Source organism: Glarea lozoyensis (genome assembly GCF_000409485.1).
Source record: "Glarea lozoyensis ATCC 20868 chromosome Unknown GLAREA5, whole genome shotgun sequence".
NCBI classification, from domain to species: domain Eukaryota; kingdom Fungi; phylum Ascomycota; class Leotiomycetes; order Helotiales; family Helotiaceae; genus Glarea; species Glarea lozoyensis.
Window position 1 is genome coordinate 1,703,343 of NW_007361000.1, and position 19,879 is coordinate 1,723,221.

The window sequence follows — 19,879 nt, forward strand, 5'->3', positions numbered from 1 at the left end:
CTGTACAGTCTGATTGAACAAGAAAGGTGTATCTGCTTTGTCCAAATCAAGAAGTAAAAATGTAGGAGTACCATGTGTCGTGGCTGATCCATTGCGAAACAAAGGCTTTTTGTAGGTCATCTCACATCTTTAACAGCCACCACAGATTTTCAAACGGAATTCACAATGATCATGCAGGAAATTTCAGTGTTTGCGCTATATCAGGTTTACTTTCAAGGGTAGATGAAAGTGAGTTGCAAAAGCGTGCTGAGGTAGTTAAATGTCGGCAAAGTTTGGAACATTTACAAGGGAACTTTATCAACACGCTTCCATCGCGCTTCCCATTGCTGACTATCACTACGTGTATATTTAGCTCCCTACGCATCTGGCAGTCTACTATTGGAACGATTTATCAGTGACTGATTAATGTTTCATTGGCTCACTAAGCGAAAACCTCAATCGTGGCTGCAGCCATCACTTAGGCGCCACAACATTGTAACTTCATAGTTTGCTGAGAATTCGAGCCCACCAGTACTTTTCAAATCTAGAACTATCTAAAGGGTGATTATGTCGCGTAAAAATCGAGGGTATGAAGGTCCAGTTCCGAAGTCAGTCTACGAACTCCTCGATGAACTTTCCTGCAGCTTGGAAGACCTTATCATACGGAACAGCAACCAACGGAATCGCCCTGATACAGTTTGCATACCTCCAAACATATATTGGCCAGGACGCTTCGTACCATTCGAAGGGCATGATACGAGTCCCAATGCAGACAACAAGTCTGTTTTACACCAGCTGTGCGAAAAGTGCCGAGAACTTCGATCTTGGATCTATGAAGCACCGGAGAGAAGAGGGAATCGGTACACCTCATCAGATATTACAGAGAGGTTTTCACACAATTCATTCGTAGATGTGCAAAGTGCTGCAAATGAGGGATGTCATCTCTGCACGATATTAGTTTCTAACGCTCTGACAGGCTCAAGCGTAAGCCATGTGTTCTCCGAAGAATCATCAGAAATGCTGGTTGTTACTCTAGAAAATAATTATGATCCGCCTTATGGAGATGAGTGGGCATTCAACCTTAGAGTCAAGCCTAATGGCATTGAAGCCGACGGACCAGATGAATTGAGTGGAAGTTCAGCGCCTCTGGCACCTCTTTCGACCGCACGTCTAGATACTGACAGGATGTTCGAACTGCATGTCAATAGTAAGATACCCCTCGGAAACTGAAAATTTAACTTCCTGTAATCAAGAATAGATTACCCGGTAGAATACCTGCTTTCTAGCCCCACTTCGAATTCTACAGCATCGACAGAGTCTCGAGAATGGGCCAGGCACAAGTTAAAAGAGTGTTTATCTAATCACGGCACATGTACTCTCCTTCGAAGAGACCCAAATTTTATGCCAACTCGACTCCTAGATGTCAGCTCTGTCAATACTGACGGGATTGTTCGTTTGACTTATCCCACCAGCCAATGGCCAAAACCACGGTACTTGACTCTGAGTTATTGCTGGGGAGGAGACCAAAAGTTCAAACTTACCCACGCTACCTATGATGAGCTTCAGGTGGGAATATCTGTCGCACGATTACAAAAGAGTATCCAAGATGCAATCAGAATTACAAATTGGTTTGATGTGCAATACATTTGGGTGGATTCTCTCTGCATTATTCAGGATGAGCCCGACGATTGGGACCATGAATCGAAACAGATGTGTGAGGTTTACCAAAACTCCACACTCACCATATCGGCACAGGGAGCAAAAAGTAGTGAACAAGGCTGCTTCGCATCAAGAAACCCATTGATGCATCTTCCGTGCAAGCTTACAGAAGCGGACAGTAACGGCAATGCTGTGACTGTCTTTCCACAGAAATCAACTGCCTGGTGGAGGAAACAGGCGTTCGAACAAGCACCACTTTTTAAAAGAGCATGGGTCATACAGGAACGAATGCTATCGCCGAGAAATCTATGTTTTGGAGAGATCTTGACGTGGGAGTGCAACCAGGTCTCAACAAGCGAGTTTGATGAGTTTCTGGGGTTAAGAAATCCGAACCCAAAAGCTCTCTTGCCTGTCGTGCCACACGTCAAGGGAGAACTACACTCAGAAAAGCCAGTATTCTCGATTTTTGAATTCTGGTCTGATTTGATGCGAAGTTATCCTGCGTCAGGAATAACTGTTAACAGTGATCGCCCAGTCGCCGTCCGAGGTATCATACAATACCTTGAGGAAGTCACAGACTATATGAACATGCACGGATTATGGATCCAATTCTTGAATTTCGAGATCCTTTGGCTGGTCGAAAAGCCATCAAAACTTCAGAGGCTTCAAGTGAATGATGTTAGAGCAAGAAAAAATCAGTCCCCATCATGGTCTTGGCTAGAGATGGCAGTACCAGTCACAAATACATATGACAAAACAAAAGAACTAGAGTTCATTTGTCGTGTCGCTGTCCTGTCACCTCTTTCAGAGATGCCGCCTTTCAAAACCAAGCTTCACGTCAGAGGTTTCGTGTTGAGAGCCACAATCTTCACGTCTAAAAAGCAACAATTCGACGGTTTTCTAAAATTCCACAAAGTAAAGTTCTTGCCAGACTACGCAGACTTAAGTCTAGAAAGAGAGATACTGTTCTTGTTAGTGGCGCGCGATTCCAGAGAGAATTGGGGTTTCAATATGGCTTTCTATTATGGATTAGCCATCTGTCCGTCTGCAGAGGTGAAAGGAGCGTACGAGAGAATCGGATATCTTAAAGGTGGAGTTCCACTGTTTAAAGATGCATTGGAAGATCGGCTGAAGGAGAGAGATATCTTTTTAGTATAGTTCCGTGGATTAAATTATTTGATTTGATTTGATTTAGGGTAGGTAATCGAATCAAAATCAAAGTAATCATGATTAGTTTCAGATCTTTGATTACTGTAACTAACCTGACTTCTCTGTAACCAATCAAACAGTCGAGGTAATCAATCCGCAATCATATCAAATTAAGGTTATCATAATAAATTTGATTGCTTTGATTATTTTGATTTTTGGAACTGTACTCTAGTTCTAGACTCTTGCAACCTTTTGTGTTTTTGTTCCTAGGATATAGTACAGACTCGATATTTCCGCAAAAGCATCATATAACTCGATCTTGGCTATTCCAATGTAAAGCTTTAATATGCAACTTTCCTCCAGGATCTTCAGTCTAATTTAGAATTTATCTTACTCTAGCGCTGATGAAGTTCTGATTGCAATTGAGATGCTCGAAACGTCGCGACCAAAGGTGCTGCTACTGCAGATTTTCCGAGATCCACACTAGTGATAACAAGCACGAAGCCCTCCACACCACTACTTCCCAATTCCCAACCTCCAAACATCCTTGACAAACTGTCCGCCCTCTCCCATGAATTCTATGAAATTTTCGTTGTCCCTCAGAAACTCTCCATGCATGGCCAGATACGCACAAACCAGCTGCGCCAGCCCTCCTTCAAACCCTTCGGGTCCCGTTCTGCCTTCTTCGCCATAAACAACCCGTAAGAGGTGTATAACATCTCTGATTTTGTATTTATCGATATGGAAATGATTGAGTGTTTTCTGGAGTTTGTGCAGCGCTAGCTTCTTGAGAGGCTCTACAAGCCAAAGGTCTCCAAGTATGTATAACGAAGCATGACAGAGCAGCACCTGGGTGTAGTCGTATTTTGAATCGTAATAAGTAGCTGGTCGATTGACTTTCCAGTATCTCTGTCGTTCCGGTCGAGCGAATGTCAAATCAGAGAGCGTTATCAACTTTCCTGTGGCTCCCTTTTCGCTTCTCTTTCTCTTTTTCCCGGGAGGCAGACCCTTGCCTTCCTCTTCGTACTCCTTTTCTTCTTGTGATTCATCAAGTGACCCATCAAACTCTTTCCATTCTTCTGGATCGAATTCTCTTAGCACTGGTGCGGTGATGAAGTAATCGCCTGTGTAAGCAAATTGAGCAAACTGTTCAAAAGTCTCTTTACTGACGTCTTTCCAAACTGTCCGACCAGCTTGAGATTCCGAATGATGACCTGTCATCATCAAACAGAGTGGACGGGAAAGTTGGGCGATAGCTTCTTGACGAACTCTTATTTCCGTTGCTTTTCCATCCAGGTTCTCGCCGACTTCGAAGGTAAACAAACGGGAATTAAGGACGCTTGAAGGTTCAGTTAGCAATCTCGATGGCATGCATTCAAGTATTCTGAATGCTCAGGCACGTACTCTCCAAATGAGACTTCCCCTCGTTACTCATAGTGGCTAGGCGTGAAATGAGGAAGGCAGCGTCGAGAGTGGTCGTGTTCTGTGTGTAGCAGCGACCAGGAAAGAACAATCAGCGCGACCGATTCAAGAAAGAACATAACTGGTACAATTCGTTGCGTGGCTGAGTTGACGTGACCGTGCCGGTTTGTGCATGTTATGAATTGATGTATGAAAACCAACCATATGTTATTCTGTAGTAATCCTAGACAGAAATCCTTATTTGTACGGGTATTGTTGTTTATTTTGCTGCTGAAAATGAGGCCCGTCGAGTCATAGGTAGCAAGTTGGATCACGTGTACCCCACGATAACGGAGAAGAGTCAGAGGACAAACCTGGAAGGAGAAACGCTGAATTGTTTGTGTGGAATTGTTAGTATTTTTGGAATCATTGCAGGGAGTACTAGGTCCACAGCACTCTATTTTGAAACTAAAACTAAAACTAAAGTTATTTCCAAGGGCAAAAGGGTGCCACATGATAGCAACACCTTGCCAAAGACACATCATTATTTCTCAGAAGCCGTAGCACTTTTATCCGTTTCTTCATCCTTTACCCACCAATTGTATGGTTTGACTTCCACCACCGTCCGCTTACGACGATTTGGACCGGAGTCACCAGCCTTACAAGCCATACGGAAGAGGAGGTCCCTTCGATGTTCTATCTTCTCCTTCCTTCGCTGTCGCCTTCTTATAGCTTTGGGGGAGACATCAGTATACTCTTGCCAAAAGGTTTTGCTAAAGTTGAAAACAGGTGTCTTGTAGTCCGTCTGTTTTCTATCGATGGCCTTCTGCTTCCAAAACTCAAGAAATTTCGTGTCCCCTACTCTGACGTTGTCTTCGATTTCGTATTCTTCCTTGTGGTAACATGTGATAGTCTGCAGGTGCTGGAATTCGCCGAGTATTAACGCCCTATTTCAGATCTCAAAGTTAGTCAGAGTATTTTGGAGAGGCGGTCTGTATCTCGAGCAGAACTTACAGATCTGGCAACCACTGTAAGTTGTTGATCGCGATGTGTCGTACATTTTTACACATGAGCTTCACCTCAGCCATTCGCTCCGGAGTGTTGGAACTAGAAAGGTTGAAGCTGTTGCTGAACCATTGTTTCAACAGTCTAACGTCTTTCAACAGCTTTCTTCCAAAATAGAGAATATCCGTCTCGTAATTGAAATACACAACGAGACCTCCAAGTGAAATATGAAGGAGCGGTTTGTAGAAAAGTTTTGCAAGCGTTCTCGTCTCTCGGTCGACGGCAAGCATCGCAGGTACATCGGTCTGCCACTTGAGAGCAAATTTCTGTCCTTTAGGCTTACCGTCCTGCCTCATCCATCGGAAATGCAAGCAGATCTTTCGGGGAACTGCTGCGTGCTTCAAAATCATCGTCCGCAACTCGATGGGTAATTTGTTATATAAATGGAAATGGTCGAGATCGACACCGGTATATCCTTCAGAGAGACTGTGTTTGTATTGCTTCGGCCGCCGTCCAGCTTTCAACTTTTTCTTCTCAATCCTTGCTTGTTCTCTGATGGGGTCGATCTTGATTTCTTCTTCACCTGTTCTAGGCTTTTTGCGAGGTCCCTTGAGTTTTGGTTTTGGAGGTGCTTGGAACGGGAGGATCCGTATCTTTCGACGCTGTCGAGAGATTAGCAAGAGAATACATGTAGGGAGGTTGGATCTTACCATTTTAACCTCAGCGAAGCACAAAGTCGCAACACTTATTCAGTATATCGAAGCTATTCGGAGCTGCTTTCATGCCAAAGAAAATTATAGAATGGAAACAGAAAAGGCCAGACGTGGACAGAGGCAACTAAGGTTTTGCAATTCACCTTTGAATGACGGAGCAGGGTTGTTCGCAAAATATTCACCAAAACAAATTTTTGAATGATTCCCAATTCAGTCACTACACACGTGATCTCTGTTCATTCTCTATTGTCTCTATTGTCAAACTCATTCGCCGACTAGGCTCCTTTTTTGTGAAACAAAGGAATAAGAGAAAGATGCAATTTACATACCAAGCCATTACTAACCATACAAACCATGCTCTGAACGTCATATTGTAAGAATTCTATGTTGCCAGGATATTTCCTCCATCGATTGAGGTTCTTCAGCTTGTCTGCTTCTACATCGTCCCACTCATTTTGAACTTATTATTGCTCAACCACAGTGGTGCTTACCCAAATCCATCGCAGCAAGATCAGAACAGAAGGTAGAACTTCCTGAGGAGTAAATATGAATTGAGAATGAATGGACGTTACGGTCGATCGAAAGTCCATTTGGAAGGTATGTACTTGACTCCGTTTGGTTTTGTTACAGTCTCTGTCACCGCATAAAGTTGTCTGAAGATGCCGATGGTAAGAGCCGTTTTGTCAAAATCTGAAGGAAATTAAGAGCTTACAACAGGTATGTCGAGCTTTTTCTATTCTTTTACTATATTATTATAAGGAATGCCAGAGCCTTATGATCTCTAATGGTCACCGACGAAAATAGCCATGACTGACAAGAACGAATCTCTTGGTCCGAGGGTGGAATTCCCTCATAGTGACACCCCTTGGACCTTTGTAAAAGGCATGTCTGATGTTCTATGAGCAAGTAATTTGGCAATCAAGTCATCTCCGCTACTGCCTAGGTCTTCCACAAATCATGGTATCTGCCTTCGTCGTTTTTCGTAACCGGTAGATGGTTGACGGTCCTGGCATTTGTTGTAAATATAAACGAGTGCTCACGTCACTAGTGTTGATACGATCTCAAACGCTCCTTTGGAACAAGTAAAGAGGGTGCCGCTTGGTAATAATAAGAGTAGGATGACTACAGCTTCTACGAGAAGGTGAACGAACGGATTGTCGTCGTTTGTCGTTCACCGCCTTTTTGGCAGGATTCGTGATGCAGCCACAATATGCAATTGAAAGATACATTTGACCCATCTTGATACTTTCACAGCTCATTTGATATGATTTAACAATATGAAGACGAAATTTTCCAATTTCATATGAGGTTTTAGTCCTAGATTCTCACTAAATTCCCGTGAATGTAGTCTACGAGTCGGGTATATCGTCTGACAGGGAAAATCCACGAACCAAGACCCCCCATAAACCCTTATTGTAAAAACAAAAAATAAGACGATTGTACCACAATGGTCAATATTCATAATTTTGGCGGTGCTGCAAGTAAGAACAGAAAAGGTAACATCCCAAATGCATGGTCACGCTTTGCAGCCCACAATTCGTCTGCTCCCCCCCTGTCATTTTACGCGGTCAGGGGTCGCCGCTTTCTATTAAATCCTCCACTACAGTCTGTGTGTCTGGTCTCAACACATCGCTAAACGACGTATATCCTACACCGCAACTAGCGGTTGTGTCTCTTTTCGATACCTCCTCAATTTCACCTGGCAATTAATCTCGCTAGCTGTTCTAAACCCGTTCTCTCGCGGGGTTGTCGCCATCTTTTGCGGGTTCAAAGAGCTAGTTCGTCGAAAAAAAGGGGTCATTTGAGTGGCACCCTTGATTTTCTTCAGCGAAGGAGGCCCAAATTGTGTGGAATGAAATAGGCGGAATATCCAATGATCAACTCAATGGATAATAATGATTCAAATACCCCCGCCACACCTTCTTTACGGCTTTCACCGCAGTCACGGGGTTCTAACGGCTTGACAGCCAATGAAAAGATTCTTGTGAGGAAGCTGAAGAAGAATGAGGATGGTGTTTTTAAGACACTAGGTGACTGGTTTTTCGAGAATCAAATTGGTATGTGGAGAAATCTCGTCGGCGTTGGTCTCATATGAGAAGCCCGTTTCAAGTACAACCTGGGATATAGATCACTAACGAAACAACAGGCTTATCCTTTAATCTCATCGCCTTATTATTCCTCTCACATATTTTTATACCCAAATCAAGAATACACACTTCCAAATTCTTCAAGTTATCAGAATACAACGCCACAACCGGGAAGTATGTTTCTAGCTCAGACGACCTCTGCTTCATCTCATTTTGCGTCGTTCTGATCACCGGCCTGCGCGCTGCGTGTATGGAATATGTCCTCGTCCCACTGGCCAATCTATGGGGGATTCCTAAGAAGAAGTTAGCTACGAGATTCGCTGAACAGGCATGGCTGTGGATTTATGCTAATACAGTGTGGCCGATTGGCTTGGTGAGTACATTTTCCATGCCATAATCGAAGGATATTAATGCTGACATGCTCTAGTACATATATTACAACTCACCGTATTTCTTCAAAATGGATGGGTTGTGGACAAACTGGCCAGACCGAGAATTAGACGGTCTTCTGAAAGCCTACGTGATGGTCCAATGGTCCTTCTGGATCCAACAAATCCTCGTGGTCCACATCGAGGATCGTAGAAAAGACCACTGGCAAATGTTAACTCACCATTTCGTCACTGTAACCCTCATATCAGCCTCCTACGCCTACCACCAAAGCCGCGTTGGAAGCCTCATCTTATGGCTCATGGACGTAGTAGACCTATCCTTCCCCGTAAGTCCCAACCAGCCGTCACTCACACCTCACATATTAACACGCTCCAGCTTGCCAAATGTCTCAAATACCTCGGCTTCACAACAATCTGCGACATACTTTTCGGCATCTTCACCGTCTCCTTCTTCGTCGCCCGTCACGTCATCTTCCTTACCATCTGCTGGAGCATCTACGCCGACATCCCCCGCGTCATCACATCCGGCTGCTACATCGGCAACATGAACAACCTCTCAGGCCCTTACGCCGTCCCGGACGACTGGTCTCACGTCTTCCAGCCCTTCCTAAATCCAGAAGGCATCGTATGCTGGAACGACAACATCAAGAACGCTTTCCTCGGCACCCTCCTCGTCCTGCAGGTTATCACGGCGATCTGGTTCGTGGCCATCGTGCGGGTGGTGATTCGCGTGCTTAGAGGCGGGAGCGCGGAGGATATCAGGAGTGATGATGAGTGCGAGGAAGAGATTGAGTATGAAGAACTGCCGCCGCTGGAGGAGGAGGTGGGCGTTGAGGAGATTAATCTCTTGGGGTGGGAGAGGAGGTCTGGGGGCAAGAGGGGGGCGAGCGCGAGTGGAGTGACGTTTTCGAGTACAAGGAAGGAGTTGCTGAATCGGGTGGGGTGTGAGAAGCAGATTGATGGTTTGGAGTAGGGTCTCTTGGTCATGGGTACGTGGTTCCGATGTGCATAAGTCCTTGCGATTTGAAGTGGGATACCCGGGCATCTTTCGGGCTGTGGTCTAGGAGCTTTTTTGAAAAATCGTTGCGCAATTGGGTTTCGCAAGTCATGAAAACCATTGGAAAAGTCTACATTTTCCTATTACAATGAGGTGGAAGGGGAAAGGCGTTTTGGGTATGACGAGAAATTTTTGAGCAAGATTCAATATCACATTCATCATGAATTCCAGCGGGAAGATAATACAACTTATGTATGGTGATGATTATGATTACTATTATGATTATAAACTGTTTCAAACACCTCCCGTCTTTCAAATCCATGCCCAATTATTTCATCTCCATCAGTATTCGCGAGTTATATCCAACACTTCACCTATTTATTCGGAAGCGTGAGATATAAGTGTTGATTGGCATCCGCCACCAATTTTCGTCGGGTCATCCTTAAAACAAGTCAGTACAACACGTATACCTGGAAAATTTGCGCCTACTTTGATCTCTTCTTCCCCACCTTCGCACTGCCCAAAACGACCTTTTTCTCCGCGGCTCTCGTCCTCATTTCCTGCTCGGCCCTCAACAAGTCCTCCTCCCTAGCCCTCCTTTCAACCTCCTCCCTCATCTCCTCCCTCCACTCCTTCTCATCATCATCACTCCTATCATCCTCCTTAACATCCAACCACACATATCGCCATGCCGTCCTCAGTACCCAGCCCAACCACACCAAGTTCAACATCTGCAAACCTCCCAACAAAAACGTCGAGATAACATGCGAGATAAGACACTTGAATTGTTCGTTCTCCCAGTCTAGCATATACGGCCCGACTGTTTTGAATTCGTAGAATTCGGAGATGAGGATTAGGATGTTGAGGTAGTGACGGAGGTAGAGCCAGGTGCACATGAAGAAGATGAAGTAGGGGCCGACGAGGGGATGGTTTATGTAATTTAGGAGTTTGGATGTCTGGGTTTGATTGTTAGTGCTGTGTTTGGGAGATCGGCGGATGGGCTTACGGCGAGGAAGAAATCACTGATATCGTGGGTAATGTAGATGGCTAGTCCCATGTAGGTGAAGTGGAATCTGTAACTGAGTGCGATCAAAGTTAATGTGATAACATGATGTGCAATCAATTCTTTGAAGTCCTTTCTTGGCTTTTCCATCCCTATCATCATGACGATGGCTTGCTGCGCCCAGTATGCGGCCTGGAACAGATAGTAGAACTTGAATGCAGCATCGTGGGTTCTGTGTGGGTAGTCCTCGTACATCCCGGCTACATTAAAGTACCAAACAGGTGTACGCTTCATCACGTATAATCCGAATGGCCCGAGGACAGCGAAATATATTGCCGTGTAAGCTTGCTCCATAAAGCGAAATTGCTTTGCTCTGCTTTTTAATTGAGTTCGTCTTGCTAGTGGTTGCAAAAATTCTTGCATGATGAATTCGCGGGTGAAGGAGAGTACGATGGTGTAGAATGTGACGAAGGCAATATCCCAAAGACCCTTCCCATATTGAGGTCGAGCCTCTGATAAATGGCGATCTCCATCTTCGTTCGGTATCTGGTAGGAGAGGAAGATAAAGTGGTGGATTGGATTCGAGCTTGTTGGATTAAGGGCAAACAAGGAGAGAAATATGGTGATGAAGGTCAGTGGACCAAACCAAGTATGCTTCAATGAATACCACTTCCACTGCCGGAAAAGAGACAACATCTTTCTTGTGGCCGAGAAGAGTAGGTTTCTATCTCGTTCCCTCTGCGCCTATACATTCCGTTCGTTAAATTGCTCAATTTCAAGGTGGAACAGACCAAACTAACCTCCATGATCCGAGCTGAAGGCAGTCTCAAATCCGAAGTAATGAGAGCTGGCGCACCAGCTTCCACCCTAATCTCTCCTCCGAAGCCAGAAGATCGTCTCCAAATCCGTGGGTTCTCGCCATTCGGTCTTTCTCTAATCGATGGTGCGGTGTTCGTTGGTATGATAGGAAATGGTTCGGACGACGGCATATTGATATTCAATCGCGCTAGTATACAAATATGACCCAGAAATATGTACAAACACGAGATTCCAATCAAGACAAATGCTATGGACGTAAAAGAAAGTTTGGAGATTGAGCCTCAGCAAGTACGCATTGGTTGCACTTGTACACCTGTGGAAATCAGTTCAAGGCACTCGCGCATAGGCCAGAGAGGACAAGGAAAAGCCGGAGACTCGGACCTATCATTACCTCCGAAATATTACCAGCTGGAACTTTGGCTGGCAGGACCTGTAAAGACCTGCTGAACCGTATAGATTCTGCATCGATTCGTCGAGATTCTGCGTTGCGTATATGGAATCTTGTACGAAGAGTGATTGAACCCGCGGAATCCGCGGAGCGAGGTTATTTAGCGAGACCCAATCTGACTGGCTCCTCCAGACGTATTTGTGTTTTTGCCTGGAATTGATTGATCTCTAGTTGCGTTCTAGATCATACTTGTAGACGGAGAAGATTGATATCTCTTTGAGTGTCATTAGCAGAGCCCATGCCATCTAATTCTCCTCCACTTCTCCAATCGATTCTGCCGCTACGACAACCCTATGAAAAACATATAGAGGAAAATGATCGCAGATGCTCCGGATATGGCCTAAAAATCGAACAGTTTCGTGCCATCGCGCGGGTATCAACAAGCACAAAAAGAATGGCGAATGCTTGCACTGTACTACTTGAAATTTACAATAATTTCAGGCATCGACAGTTTGTGAGAAGAGGCTTACTACGTGCTTGTATCCCGTCAGTTTTTGGTCGGAGTCAGTGGCAATTAACCATACTAACCTAAATCATACTTGCTCAAACTTGGAACTCCAAACCGCTTGGATCTGCAAATCTTTGATTTACATTCTTGTAATCTAACAAAATACAAGTCATACACGAATCAGAGTAGAGTGGAAATCATGCCAGATTCCTCGGACGCCCGCTTGCCCAAGATCCCATTGATCGTATATAACAACGCCCAACGCTAAATTTAGAATCAACTCCTTCCTTCTGTTGCATGCTTAAAATTCTCGGGCGTTTGCAGCCGAACCTCCCATAGCTCTGGCAGACCACATGCCAGCCAGACCCCACATCCCTACTCTCCAGCCTCTCCAAAGACCCCCAATACCTTGCCCTTTACGTTGTGCTTTCTTTGACTTTCGCGCGACCTTGGCAGTCCCTGTCGCAGGGAGAATATCTAGACTCGTAGAGTCGCCTTCTTCATATACAATGGACCACATCGTTCCGAATACACCTTTATACGGCCCTGGCTCAACAACCATCTTGCTTTCACTGACATCGTCTGCTGAGTACATTTCGGATGCCAAGATTGAGGCTTGTCCTCTGCGTAATACGGTTTCCAGCGGCAACTTGATGAAAAGTTCTGCAGTGCGGGAAAGAAAAATCGCAACGCTGTGAACATTTGGAGACGTGACTGGGTCCACTCCGAATTGAGACCGTAGGAGTAAAGGAGTGGAATGGTTGATCGTTGGTGTGACAAGACTATATAAAATCGTGGGTATCGTTAAACTTGGTGGACATAAATAAGAAGGTAAATTGCGAGTGTTATGAACAAGTGATCGTTTGGGCTCAGATGTGGGAGAGAGGATCAATCTAAATAGTCAATTAACGTGCTTTGGGACGTTGGAAGGAAGACTGACTTTGTGCGAACGAGATCGAGAGGCGCAAGTATCAGGCCAGCGCTCACAGCAGCCGCGATGGCCACTCCCAGAGAGGCCCATGGGTATTGTATATCAGTAAGTTCAGAGGAAATTCCCAAAGCAGCGCTCGCCTCTGGGATGTTGAAGATCCCGGAGATCAGGCCCTTTGACCATTGCTCCAAAGTCTGCAACAACAGACCGTACATAAATGTAGCATTGGTGGCTTTCCAGACTCCCCAAGCACCCTCCTTCGTCCATTCCTGACCTATCACTTCTAGAATAGCGTCCCCCCTCTTCAATACGAGTTGGTGGCCGGAGGTGGATGGTGACTTTGGTGGTGGGATGGAGCTATCCCTCGAGCTGGCGCGCCTTCTTCGCTCGCGTGTAGGAGAGTAGGAAGTTGCTGATGGTGCGGCGGATGTGAAGTAGGCAGATTCATCATGGTCTGAGTCGTCTGAGGGGTACTGACCACAGGATTAGCGATTACTACAACATATGATAATCAACGTACATCTTCATATATAGAAGCTCCATAACCTGCATGATTCGACCTTATATGCCGACCCGGGGCGGTAGGTCCACCAGCCTCTATCGCACCTTGACTTCTTACTTGTAGAATGGTTTTTGCTACATCGAATGGTTGTGAGAGCAGAATGCTAAAATATTTGTACATCCAGTCATCCAGGACTTTCCGGACAGCTTCTACTGATGATGGAGACGACTCTGAAAGGTAATCGCTATAGTCAAACATATCGCGAGCAGCGGAAGACGCGTATGCTGCTGCGCTGCCATTTTTGGGCCCCAATCCATGAGTTCCCGAGCTGGTGGTTCCAGGCGCATCTTGTGGTATACCGATTGAAGGTGGCCGATAATACGGTCTTAAAGGATTCGGGGTGTCTCGATATGTTGACATGCTGTGCGATATTACATTTGGAGATAATCGTAGAGGTTGAGGCCAAAAGCTATTGTTTGATGGCCAAGATTTCGTCAGTAATACCAGTTTGAATGCGGGACAGGGATCTGAGGTTATGCATTAGTTCAACAGCCAATCAAGTTCTTTACAGAATCAACGCCATTGAACAAGGATTACATGTGATAAGAACCAGCGCTCTTACTTCGTCTTTGTTGCGTTTTTAATATCAGATTTGTCTTTATAAAAAAAATTCATCAATACGGTCTTGAATAAAGAGCCACGATCCTTGTTATGACATTACGACAGATGACTTAGGGATGATGGAAAATCAGGAAGTTCATGTGAAAGGCAAGTAATTTGTCAATTCATAGATGCGTAAAGAGATAGTCAGTTTATTCAATCTTCCGTTGTTAGTTGGATTACGAGATGAGGTGTTAACTTGATATTATCCAAAACCTGACCCTGATACAATTTATCTATACTTGTTGACTGCAAAGATAATAATATTGAAGTTGCATCATTGCTAATTTCCAGACGTTTTTAATACTCAGTAAAATGCTTCTTTCGCTCTGGAGGATTATGATAGCTTAGAGGCCATCTAGAGTGGAGCAACGCCAGTCTGAACCAAGCTGGTTACTGCAGGATTGACAAGCAGTGAGGGATTTCAAGAACACCGCAGGCGTGGATTTTCTCTGTGATCATTCTCGGCCCAGAAGAAATGCTAATCTTAACCCGGGGTGCACAGTTGAGACCCCCATAACGTTTGCTCACAGACTTTGCAATTATGACATCAGCAGAAGAACTACCTAAATTCGACAGTATCTTTTGGCTAACGGTTAGTCGCTGATAGGTATGGAACTACCGTTGAAGAAACTTAAACACGCCGCTAAACCTGCGATGGGGGAAAGAATGCGGATCCATATTTAGGAAGTTTTGACCAGACCGAATAATTCTCAGACAGGATTGGATTCGTGAAATCTGGATGTATATACGCCTGATATACCATTAGGTTATGAGAAGACCAACGTAAGCAGCTTTCGTAAGAACCAGTCTATAAGCATCCGTGGATCTTCCGAGACAGGATTAGACTTCTGGGTTTCGTAGGTACTTGGATCAGGATCGTAATCACGGTCCCTGAGGCTTCCAAGGTGGTCCAATAAGTGAATGCTGGAGGAGAGCTAAGGATATTTTGCTCGTAGTTCGTCGTTGATGATGCTAGACCGTGAAAACTGTTTTTGGTTAGACTCTCCTAGCCTTCCGAAGTCTGGTCCAAATCTTTCTGTCGATATCATAGATGGTCCAGATGGCTATTGCGGACGAAGCTCGATTTCAGAGATAAATCGAGTGCAAACTGAAAGACTTGACATCTTGAGTAATCTGTAGTGCTAGATTCGATAATCTTGCTCTCGAAATTGGAAAATTTGACCACTCGGAACGGATCCAAATTTTTTGAAGGTCGAAACTACGTGGACGCGATGTTGTGAGTGTAAGAGGTAGCGCGACTTGACACCTCAGGCCGCCATCACAGATCACATCACATCGCTTTTACCCCTGCCTTTCCAATGCAAATTGAACTAAAATTACAGTTACCCGAACGCTCTTCCTTTTGCAAACTCGTTTAACCATTTCTGATTGGCTCATCAAACTGTGATTACGCTAGTAATTGAATCACCACCAGCACCCTTAAAGACCTTGCCCCGCGCCTTCTAACCTTCCCTCTTTCAAACCAAACTATCCAAGCCAAAACATCACCAGTTTATCTATCTTCATCGACAACGCGTCGATTTCATCACCAAAACACCTCATACATCTCTCCAACACATCAACAATATGACTGGACGTAAGTATATCTTCCTTCTTCACGTCGCTGCTGTTGTGCACGCGTTTATGTCGCTGTCGCCACTTTTCGGAAGTTGGTGATGGCTTCATTGACGCGCCTTGCTCCACATCGCGCCTGCACCTCAACTCACTTCACTTTCACTCATCTGAACACTGCTAACACTCTTCTCAACAGGCGGAAAAGGTGGAAAGGGTCTCGGAAAGGGAGGAGCCAAGCGTCACCGCAAGATTCTTCGTGACAACATCCAGGGTATCACAAAGCCAGCTATCAGACGTCTCGCGCGTCGTGGAGGTGTCAAGCGTATTTCAGCCATGATTTACGAGGAGACCCGTGGTGTTCTCAAGACCTTCCTCGAGGGTGTTATTCGTGATGCCGTCACCTACACTGAGCACGCCAAGCGAAAGACTGTCACATCTTTGGGTAAGCTTGCACCAACACTGTCTCACGTCAACCATCACTAACATTTGCAGACGTCGTCTACGCTTTGAAGAGACAGGGCCGTACCCTCTACGGTTTCGGTGGTTAAACATACCCTCTCTCGCACATTTTCACAATCACCTCCGTCCGCCACCCCAAATCCTCGGTCATCTCTATCCTTCGACAATTGGTTCTCGGCAATGCTGGATCTTGATTGGCACATGAAACTTTTGATAGTCTCAACATCTTCTGTTGAGGACGGTCTAGCATCTTGTTTACGAGAGGGTTTCGCCAAACATTCTTCTTGCATCTTCGATATCACTACTCGACATACGAACGATTTTTCAATCTGGTCTCATCACTTGATTTCTGGAATCATACAACCTTTTGATAGTCTACTGCAGACGGTCTAGCATCCTGTTTACGGGAGGGGTTATCTGGATTTCTTAAGCGTCTGGCATTTCTCGCGCAGGTTGCCGCGATGGTGGACACGGTTATTCACCTCATGTAATTCTGAATTTTACGGCGTTGTCTTTGGTTGGGATCACCGGTATGGACTATGGAGTCTTGAGGAATGGTTCCTCAGCGATATTATATCACGCTGCACATAGTAGTGCAAACAAATGAAATGGCCAATGGCCCAATACCCCATCAATATTCTTCCCACTGTGCTCGATTTAATTACAATGTGCATTTTGAATCCATCCTAACTCCTCGTATTGCTTCATCAAGTCACTCTGCGATTGATTGCTGCTGATGGTCGCGATCCCAATCTGTTAGTTGAACCAGCCGGAGTTCCGGTTTTAAAGCTGCCATAATCTTCCCTGTGGTCTCGAATGTATTCGGTAGCACCTTTCAGGCCTTTAGCGTTCCCATCTTAAGTACAGCCATCAGGTATTTCTGAGGGCCCCTTTCCGATGCCTCCGACAAATTTGATACGAACAGGCGACAACTTGTCTACCCTAGCCTAACTGTTGAGCGTGCTGATTCCTTCTACTCTCTTATCTCCCTCATTTCTATCCTTGGTGGGTATCATACCGATTCTCCATACACCCTCGAGCGCACAATACATCATACCTCGTCAGTATTCTGACTTACGTATCACCGTGCCCAAGCCCGCTTCGTCTCCATTACTACCAAATGCTCCAACGTGGAAATACTGGTAATGTCTGATTCTTTGCTTCACAAATACTTCTTCCCCGCAGCCACAACTCTAGACCTAAATATCGGGCTTTTCACCTCGGCATTTACATTATAGAAAGGATTCATGATCGTCTTTACCCAGTTCTCGTAGACCTCCCCGAAGAACTGTTTTATGGCTTCTTCGGTCTGTGGTGATGTGGGGTTTGCTGCGATGGATGTTGAGGCGCGGGTTGTATTGGTGGAAGGCGTTGATGGTGCGTGGAGGAGGAGGAATTTCACGTCTTGGAGTTGTTAGTAAAGAAGGAGAAAGAGAGAGGGTAAAGGATAGAGGGCCGTACTGCCGCCTGTCATGAAACAGGATACGTAGTTATTGTAATAGCGGTCTATACATTTTAGATACCTATGCGCTTGCGATTAGTCCTTTCCTCTTGCACCCAAAGTGGATGGAGGAAGTGTATTACATTTGCCCACTACCCCATTGAACTTCCTCTACAATATCCAGACTGCTGTGAACGATGAACTGGTTCATATGTCTCGCCTGCTCTGCGAACCTGGCGATTCCATCACCACCCTGTTTGGCGGTGCCGAATTCGTATTCGAAGAGCGGATTGTCGAGGGTTCCGATGATGGCGAAATAGTATGACATTTTGAATAAGTACCGTAGAATCTTTCCAAGGTGATTGAGGTCCTAGGTAAATTGTTCGAAGTTCCGTTTATGTTCTGAGCGACGGTGGCCGACTGAGAAGGTTGTCCCGCAGCCTTGCAGAGGGACTAGTGGAGAGCTAGAAATGTGGGCTGTGATTGGCAGTCCATCAAAGGTCTTGGCGAATAAATCTCCATACCAAAACGCGCGACACTCGACAACCTCGACCAAGACAAGACAACATGTTTGGCGCATTCAGACCCACGAACTCACTGGGTGGAGGTCTACTATGGTAAGTTCTACCTTCCTCGTTGCAATTGCCTCTTACTTCCCTTCATTTCGTGAGCTGATTCGTTTTGTCTCAGGAAAATCCCATGGCGACTTTCGAAATTCCAAAAAGCACGACAACGGAAACGTCTGCGCGCTGTTGATGTTCTGGTGGCGACGGTGGATAAGGCATTGCAGAGGAATGGGGGCATGACTACGAGAGCGGTGGAGAGATGGAAGGAGGAGATGCCGATTGAACAGGTTATGGTGCCGAAGGATAAATATACGATTTTTGATAGGAAGGAGAAGGGGTATAGGAAGAGTATCAGAAGTGAGTGGTCAATCCATTTGGGCCTTCTAGAGAGGGAATGCAGAAACAAAGAATTTTCAGAGGCGATAGGATTGAAGCATTGATTGAGGCATAAGGGTTCAATCGCAGTAGCTGACTTATTACAGAGCTGCCAAAATGGACGAGAGTTTCGCAGAGACTCAACCCGCCTGGATACTAGCGAAAGTTGGATGGATTGGTCGTTGACGCTATTTTCTGGGTCGTTTGTAAGAGTATAGGACTCGGGGGGTGCAATTGCTGGCCAGCGGGACATCCCATAACAATGTATGTACAATATCCGTTGCGATGACAGCAAGGCGCTCGTGGAGCTGGCCATTTGCAAAGACAAGAGGCAGCACGGCAGCATATAGATACGGCGTTTGGATTGTACAAGTAAACAGAATAAGGAGTCACGATTACTCCAGACTTTAAATGAAAGCATAGCTGTTTCGCTGATGAATATTTCCCTCCAATCCATTGACTCCATTCAACGCCATAATCCAGATGCAAGGCGATGATTTATCTACCTTTACCGTATTCCTCTTCTTCCTTCAATCTCTCAGCTTGAATAGCTCTACCCAGACCACCTCTACCCTCATCATATTCCTCTCGGTACTCGTCGCGCACTTGGCCGCCAGACTTTCCACGTCCATACTGTCTTCCCTCTTGAAATCCTGGATCCAGATCTGTTCGAATAATACGTTCATCCAGCTTCGTGCCTCCAATATATTTCATGCAATCCAAAGCGTCTTGATGGGTGTAATATTCAACAAAACAGAACCCACAAGGAGTCTTGTTGAATCTGTCCAATCCCATTATCAATCGCTTTATCTCCCCACACTTTGCGAATAGTTCGTGAATCTGTTCTTCCGTTGTGTAAAACGACCTATGTTTGCCCATGAGCGAGTATTCGACCAGGTGAAAGCATATATCCTCACAAGTTACCAACATATAAAGTGGCGGCATCTTTTAATGGATCATCAGCTGGTTCCTCTGGCGTACGTTCTCTTTCCCTATCGTCGTCATCGCGGTACCGACGTTTCTTATTCTGGCAATAAACTGTTAGTCCAATGCGCCAGGAGTTATAGCAGGCTTGTAATTAAAATGTAGAATGGATATATTACCCTAGCTTGGTAGTATGCACTTGGCTTATCAAGTCTGTCGACCGTATTTCTCACTGGTCCAGGCATATTGTTGCGTGTTTACTTCGAGGGACGATGTTGCATCTGGCAGAGCTCCCTCGAAGGTTCACGATTCGCTAGCGCGCTTCCCCAGGCACGTCGACCTTTGA

General features: G+C 45.3%; 10 protein-coding genes across 10 annotated transcripts; 4 read left to right on the forward strand and 6 right to left on the reverse strand.

Moving 5' to 3' along the window:
* Window positions 1-607: 607 nt before the first annotated feature.
* Window positions 608-2,796, forward strand: GLAREA_04747 (uncharacterized protein; the record flags this gene model as incomplete). Its single annotated transcript, XM_008087124.1, has 3 exons — window positions 608-839; window positions 956-1,186; window positions 1,238-2,796. The coding sequence occupies 3 exons, from the start codon at window positions 608-610 to the stop codon at window positions 2,794-2,796; spliced, it is 2,022 nt and encodes a 673-aa protein (XP_008085315.1).
* Window positions 2,797-3,303: 507 nt separating this feature from the next.
* On the reverse strand, window positions 3,304-4,222 carry GLAREA_04748 (uncharacterized protein; the record flags this gene model as incomplete). Its single annotated transcript, XM_008087125.1, has 2 exons — window positions 3,304-4,126; window positions 4,188-4,222. The coding sequence occupies 2 exons, from the start codon at window positions 4,220-4,222 to the stop codon at window positions 3,304-3,306; spliced, it is 858 nt and encodes a 285-aa protein (XP_008085316.1).
* Window positions 4,223-4,732: 510 nt separating this feature from the next.
* Window positions 4,733-6,276, reverse strand: GLAREA_04749 (uncharacterized protein; the record flags this gene model as incomplete). Its single annotated transcript, XM_008087126.1, has 4 exons — window positions 4,733-5,135; window positions 5,203-5,855; window positions 5,904-5,937; window positions 6,236-6,276. The coding sequence occupies 4 exons, from the start codon at window positions 6,274-6,276 to the stop codon at window positions 4,733-4,735; spliced, it is 1,131 nt and encodes a 376-aa protein (XP_008085317.1).
* A 1,515-nt stretch (window positions 6,277-7,791) lies between these two features.
* On the forward strand, window positions 7,792-9,355 carry GLAREA_04750 (uncharacterized protein; the record flags this gene model as incomplete). The annotated part of the gene is made up of 4 exons (XM_008087127.1): window positions 7,792-7,963; window positions 8,053-8,366; window positions 8,421-8,708; window positions 8,759-9,355. 4 exons carry the CDS (start codon window positions 7,792-7,794, stop codon window positions 9,353-9,355), a joined length of 1,371 nt encoding a protein of 456 aa, XP_008085318.1.
* Window positions 9,356-9,864: 509 nt separating this feature from the next.
* GLAREA_04751 (uncharacterized protein) lies at window positions 9,865-11,078 on the reverse strand (the record flags this gene model as incomplete). Its single annotated transcript, XM_008087128.1, has 2 exons — window positions 9,865-10,335; window positions 10,386-11,078. 2 exons carry the CDS (start codon window positions 11,076-11,078, stop codon window positions 9,865-9,867), a joined length of 1,164 nt encoding a protein of 387 aa, XP_008085319.1.
* A 1,320-nt stretch (window positions 11,079-12,398) lies between these two features.
* Window positions 12,399-13,950, reverse strand: GLAREA_04752 (Mitochondrial carrier; the record flags this gene model as incomplete). Its single annotated transcript, XM_008087129.1, has 3 exons — window positions 12,399-12,990; window positions 13,038-13,501; window positions 13,549-13,950. 3 exons carry the CDS (start codon window positions 13,948-13,950, stop codon window positions 12,399-12,401), a joined length of 1,458 nt encoding a protein of 485 aa, XP_008085320.1.
* Window positions 13,951-15,780: 1,830 nt separating this feature from the next.
* Window positions 15,781-16,316, forward strand: GLAREA_04753 (Histone-fold containing protein; the record flags this gene model as incomplete). Its single annotated transcript, XM_008087130.1, has 3 exons — window positions 15,781-15,790; window positions 15,965-16,210; window positions 16,261-16,316. The coding sequence occupies 3 exons, from the start codon at window positions 15,781-15,783 to the stop codon at window positions 16,314-16,316; spliced, it is 312 nt and encodes a 103-aa protein (XP_008085321.1).
* Window positions 16,317-17,389: 1,073 nt separating this feature from the next.
* On the reverse strand, window positions 17,390-17,996 carry GLAREA_04754 (SNARE-like protein; the record flags this gene model as incomplete). The annotated part of the gene is made up of 3 exons (XM_008087131.1): window positions 17,390-17,631; window positions 17,689-17,750; window positions 17,812-17,996. The coding sequence occupies 3 exons, from the start codon at window positions 17,994-17,996 to the stop codon at window positions 17,390-17,392; spliced, it is 489 nt and encodes a 162-aa protein (XP_008085322.1).
* A 239-nt stretch (window positions 17,997-18,235) lies between these two features.
* On the forward strand, window positions 18,236-18,769 carry GLAREA_04755 (uncharacterized protein; the record flags this gene model as incomplete). Its single annotated transcript, XM_008087132.1, has 3 exons — window positions 18,236-18,285; window positions 18,359-18,591; window positions 18,717-18,769. The coding sequence occupies 3 exons, from the start codon at window positions 18,236-18,238 to the stop codon at window positions 18,767-18,769; spliced, it is 336 nt and encodes a 111-aa protein (XP_008085323.1).
* A 338-nt stretch (window positions 18,770-19,107) lies between these two features.
* Window positions 19,108-19,778, reverse strand: GLAREA_04756 (RNA-binding, RBD; the record flags this gene model as incomplete). Its single annotated transcript, XM_008087133.1, has 3 exons — window positions 19,108-19,474; window positions 19,527-19,636; window positions 19,713-19,778. The coding sequence occupies 3 exons, from the start codon at window positions 19,776-19,778 to the stop codon at window positions 19,108-19,110; spliced, it is 543 nt and encodes a 180-aa protein (XP_008085324.1).
* Between the last annotated feature and the right edge of the window lie 101 nt (window positions 19,779-19,879).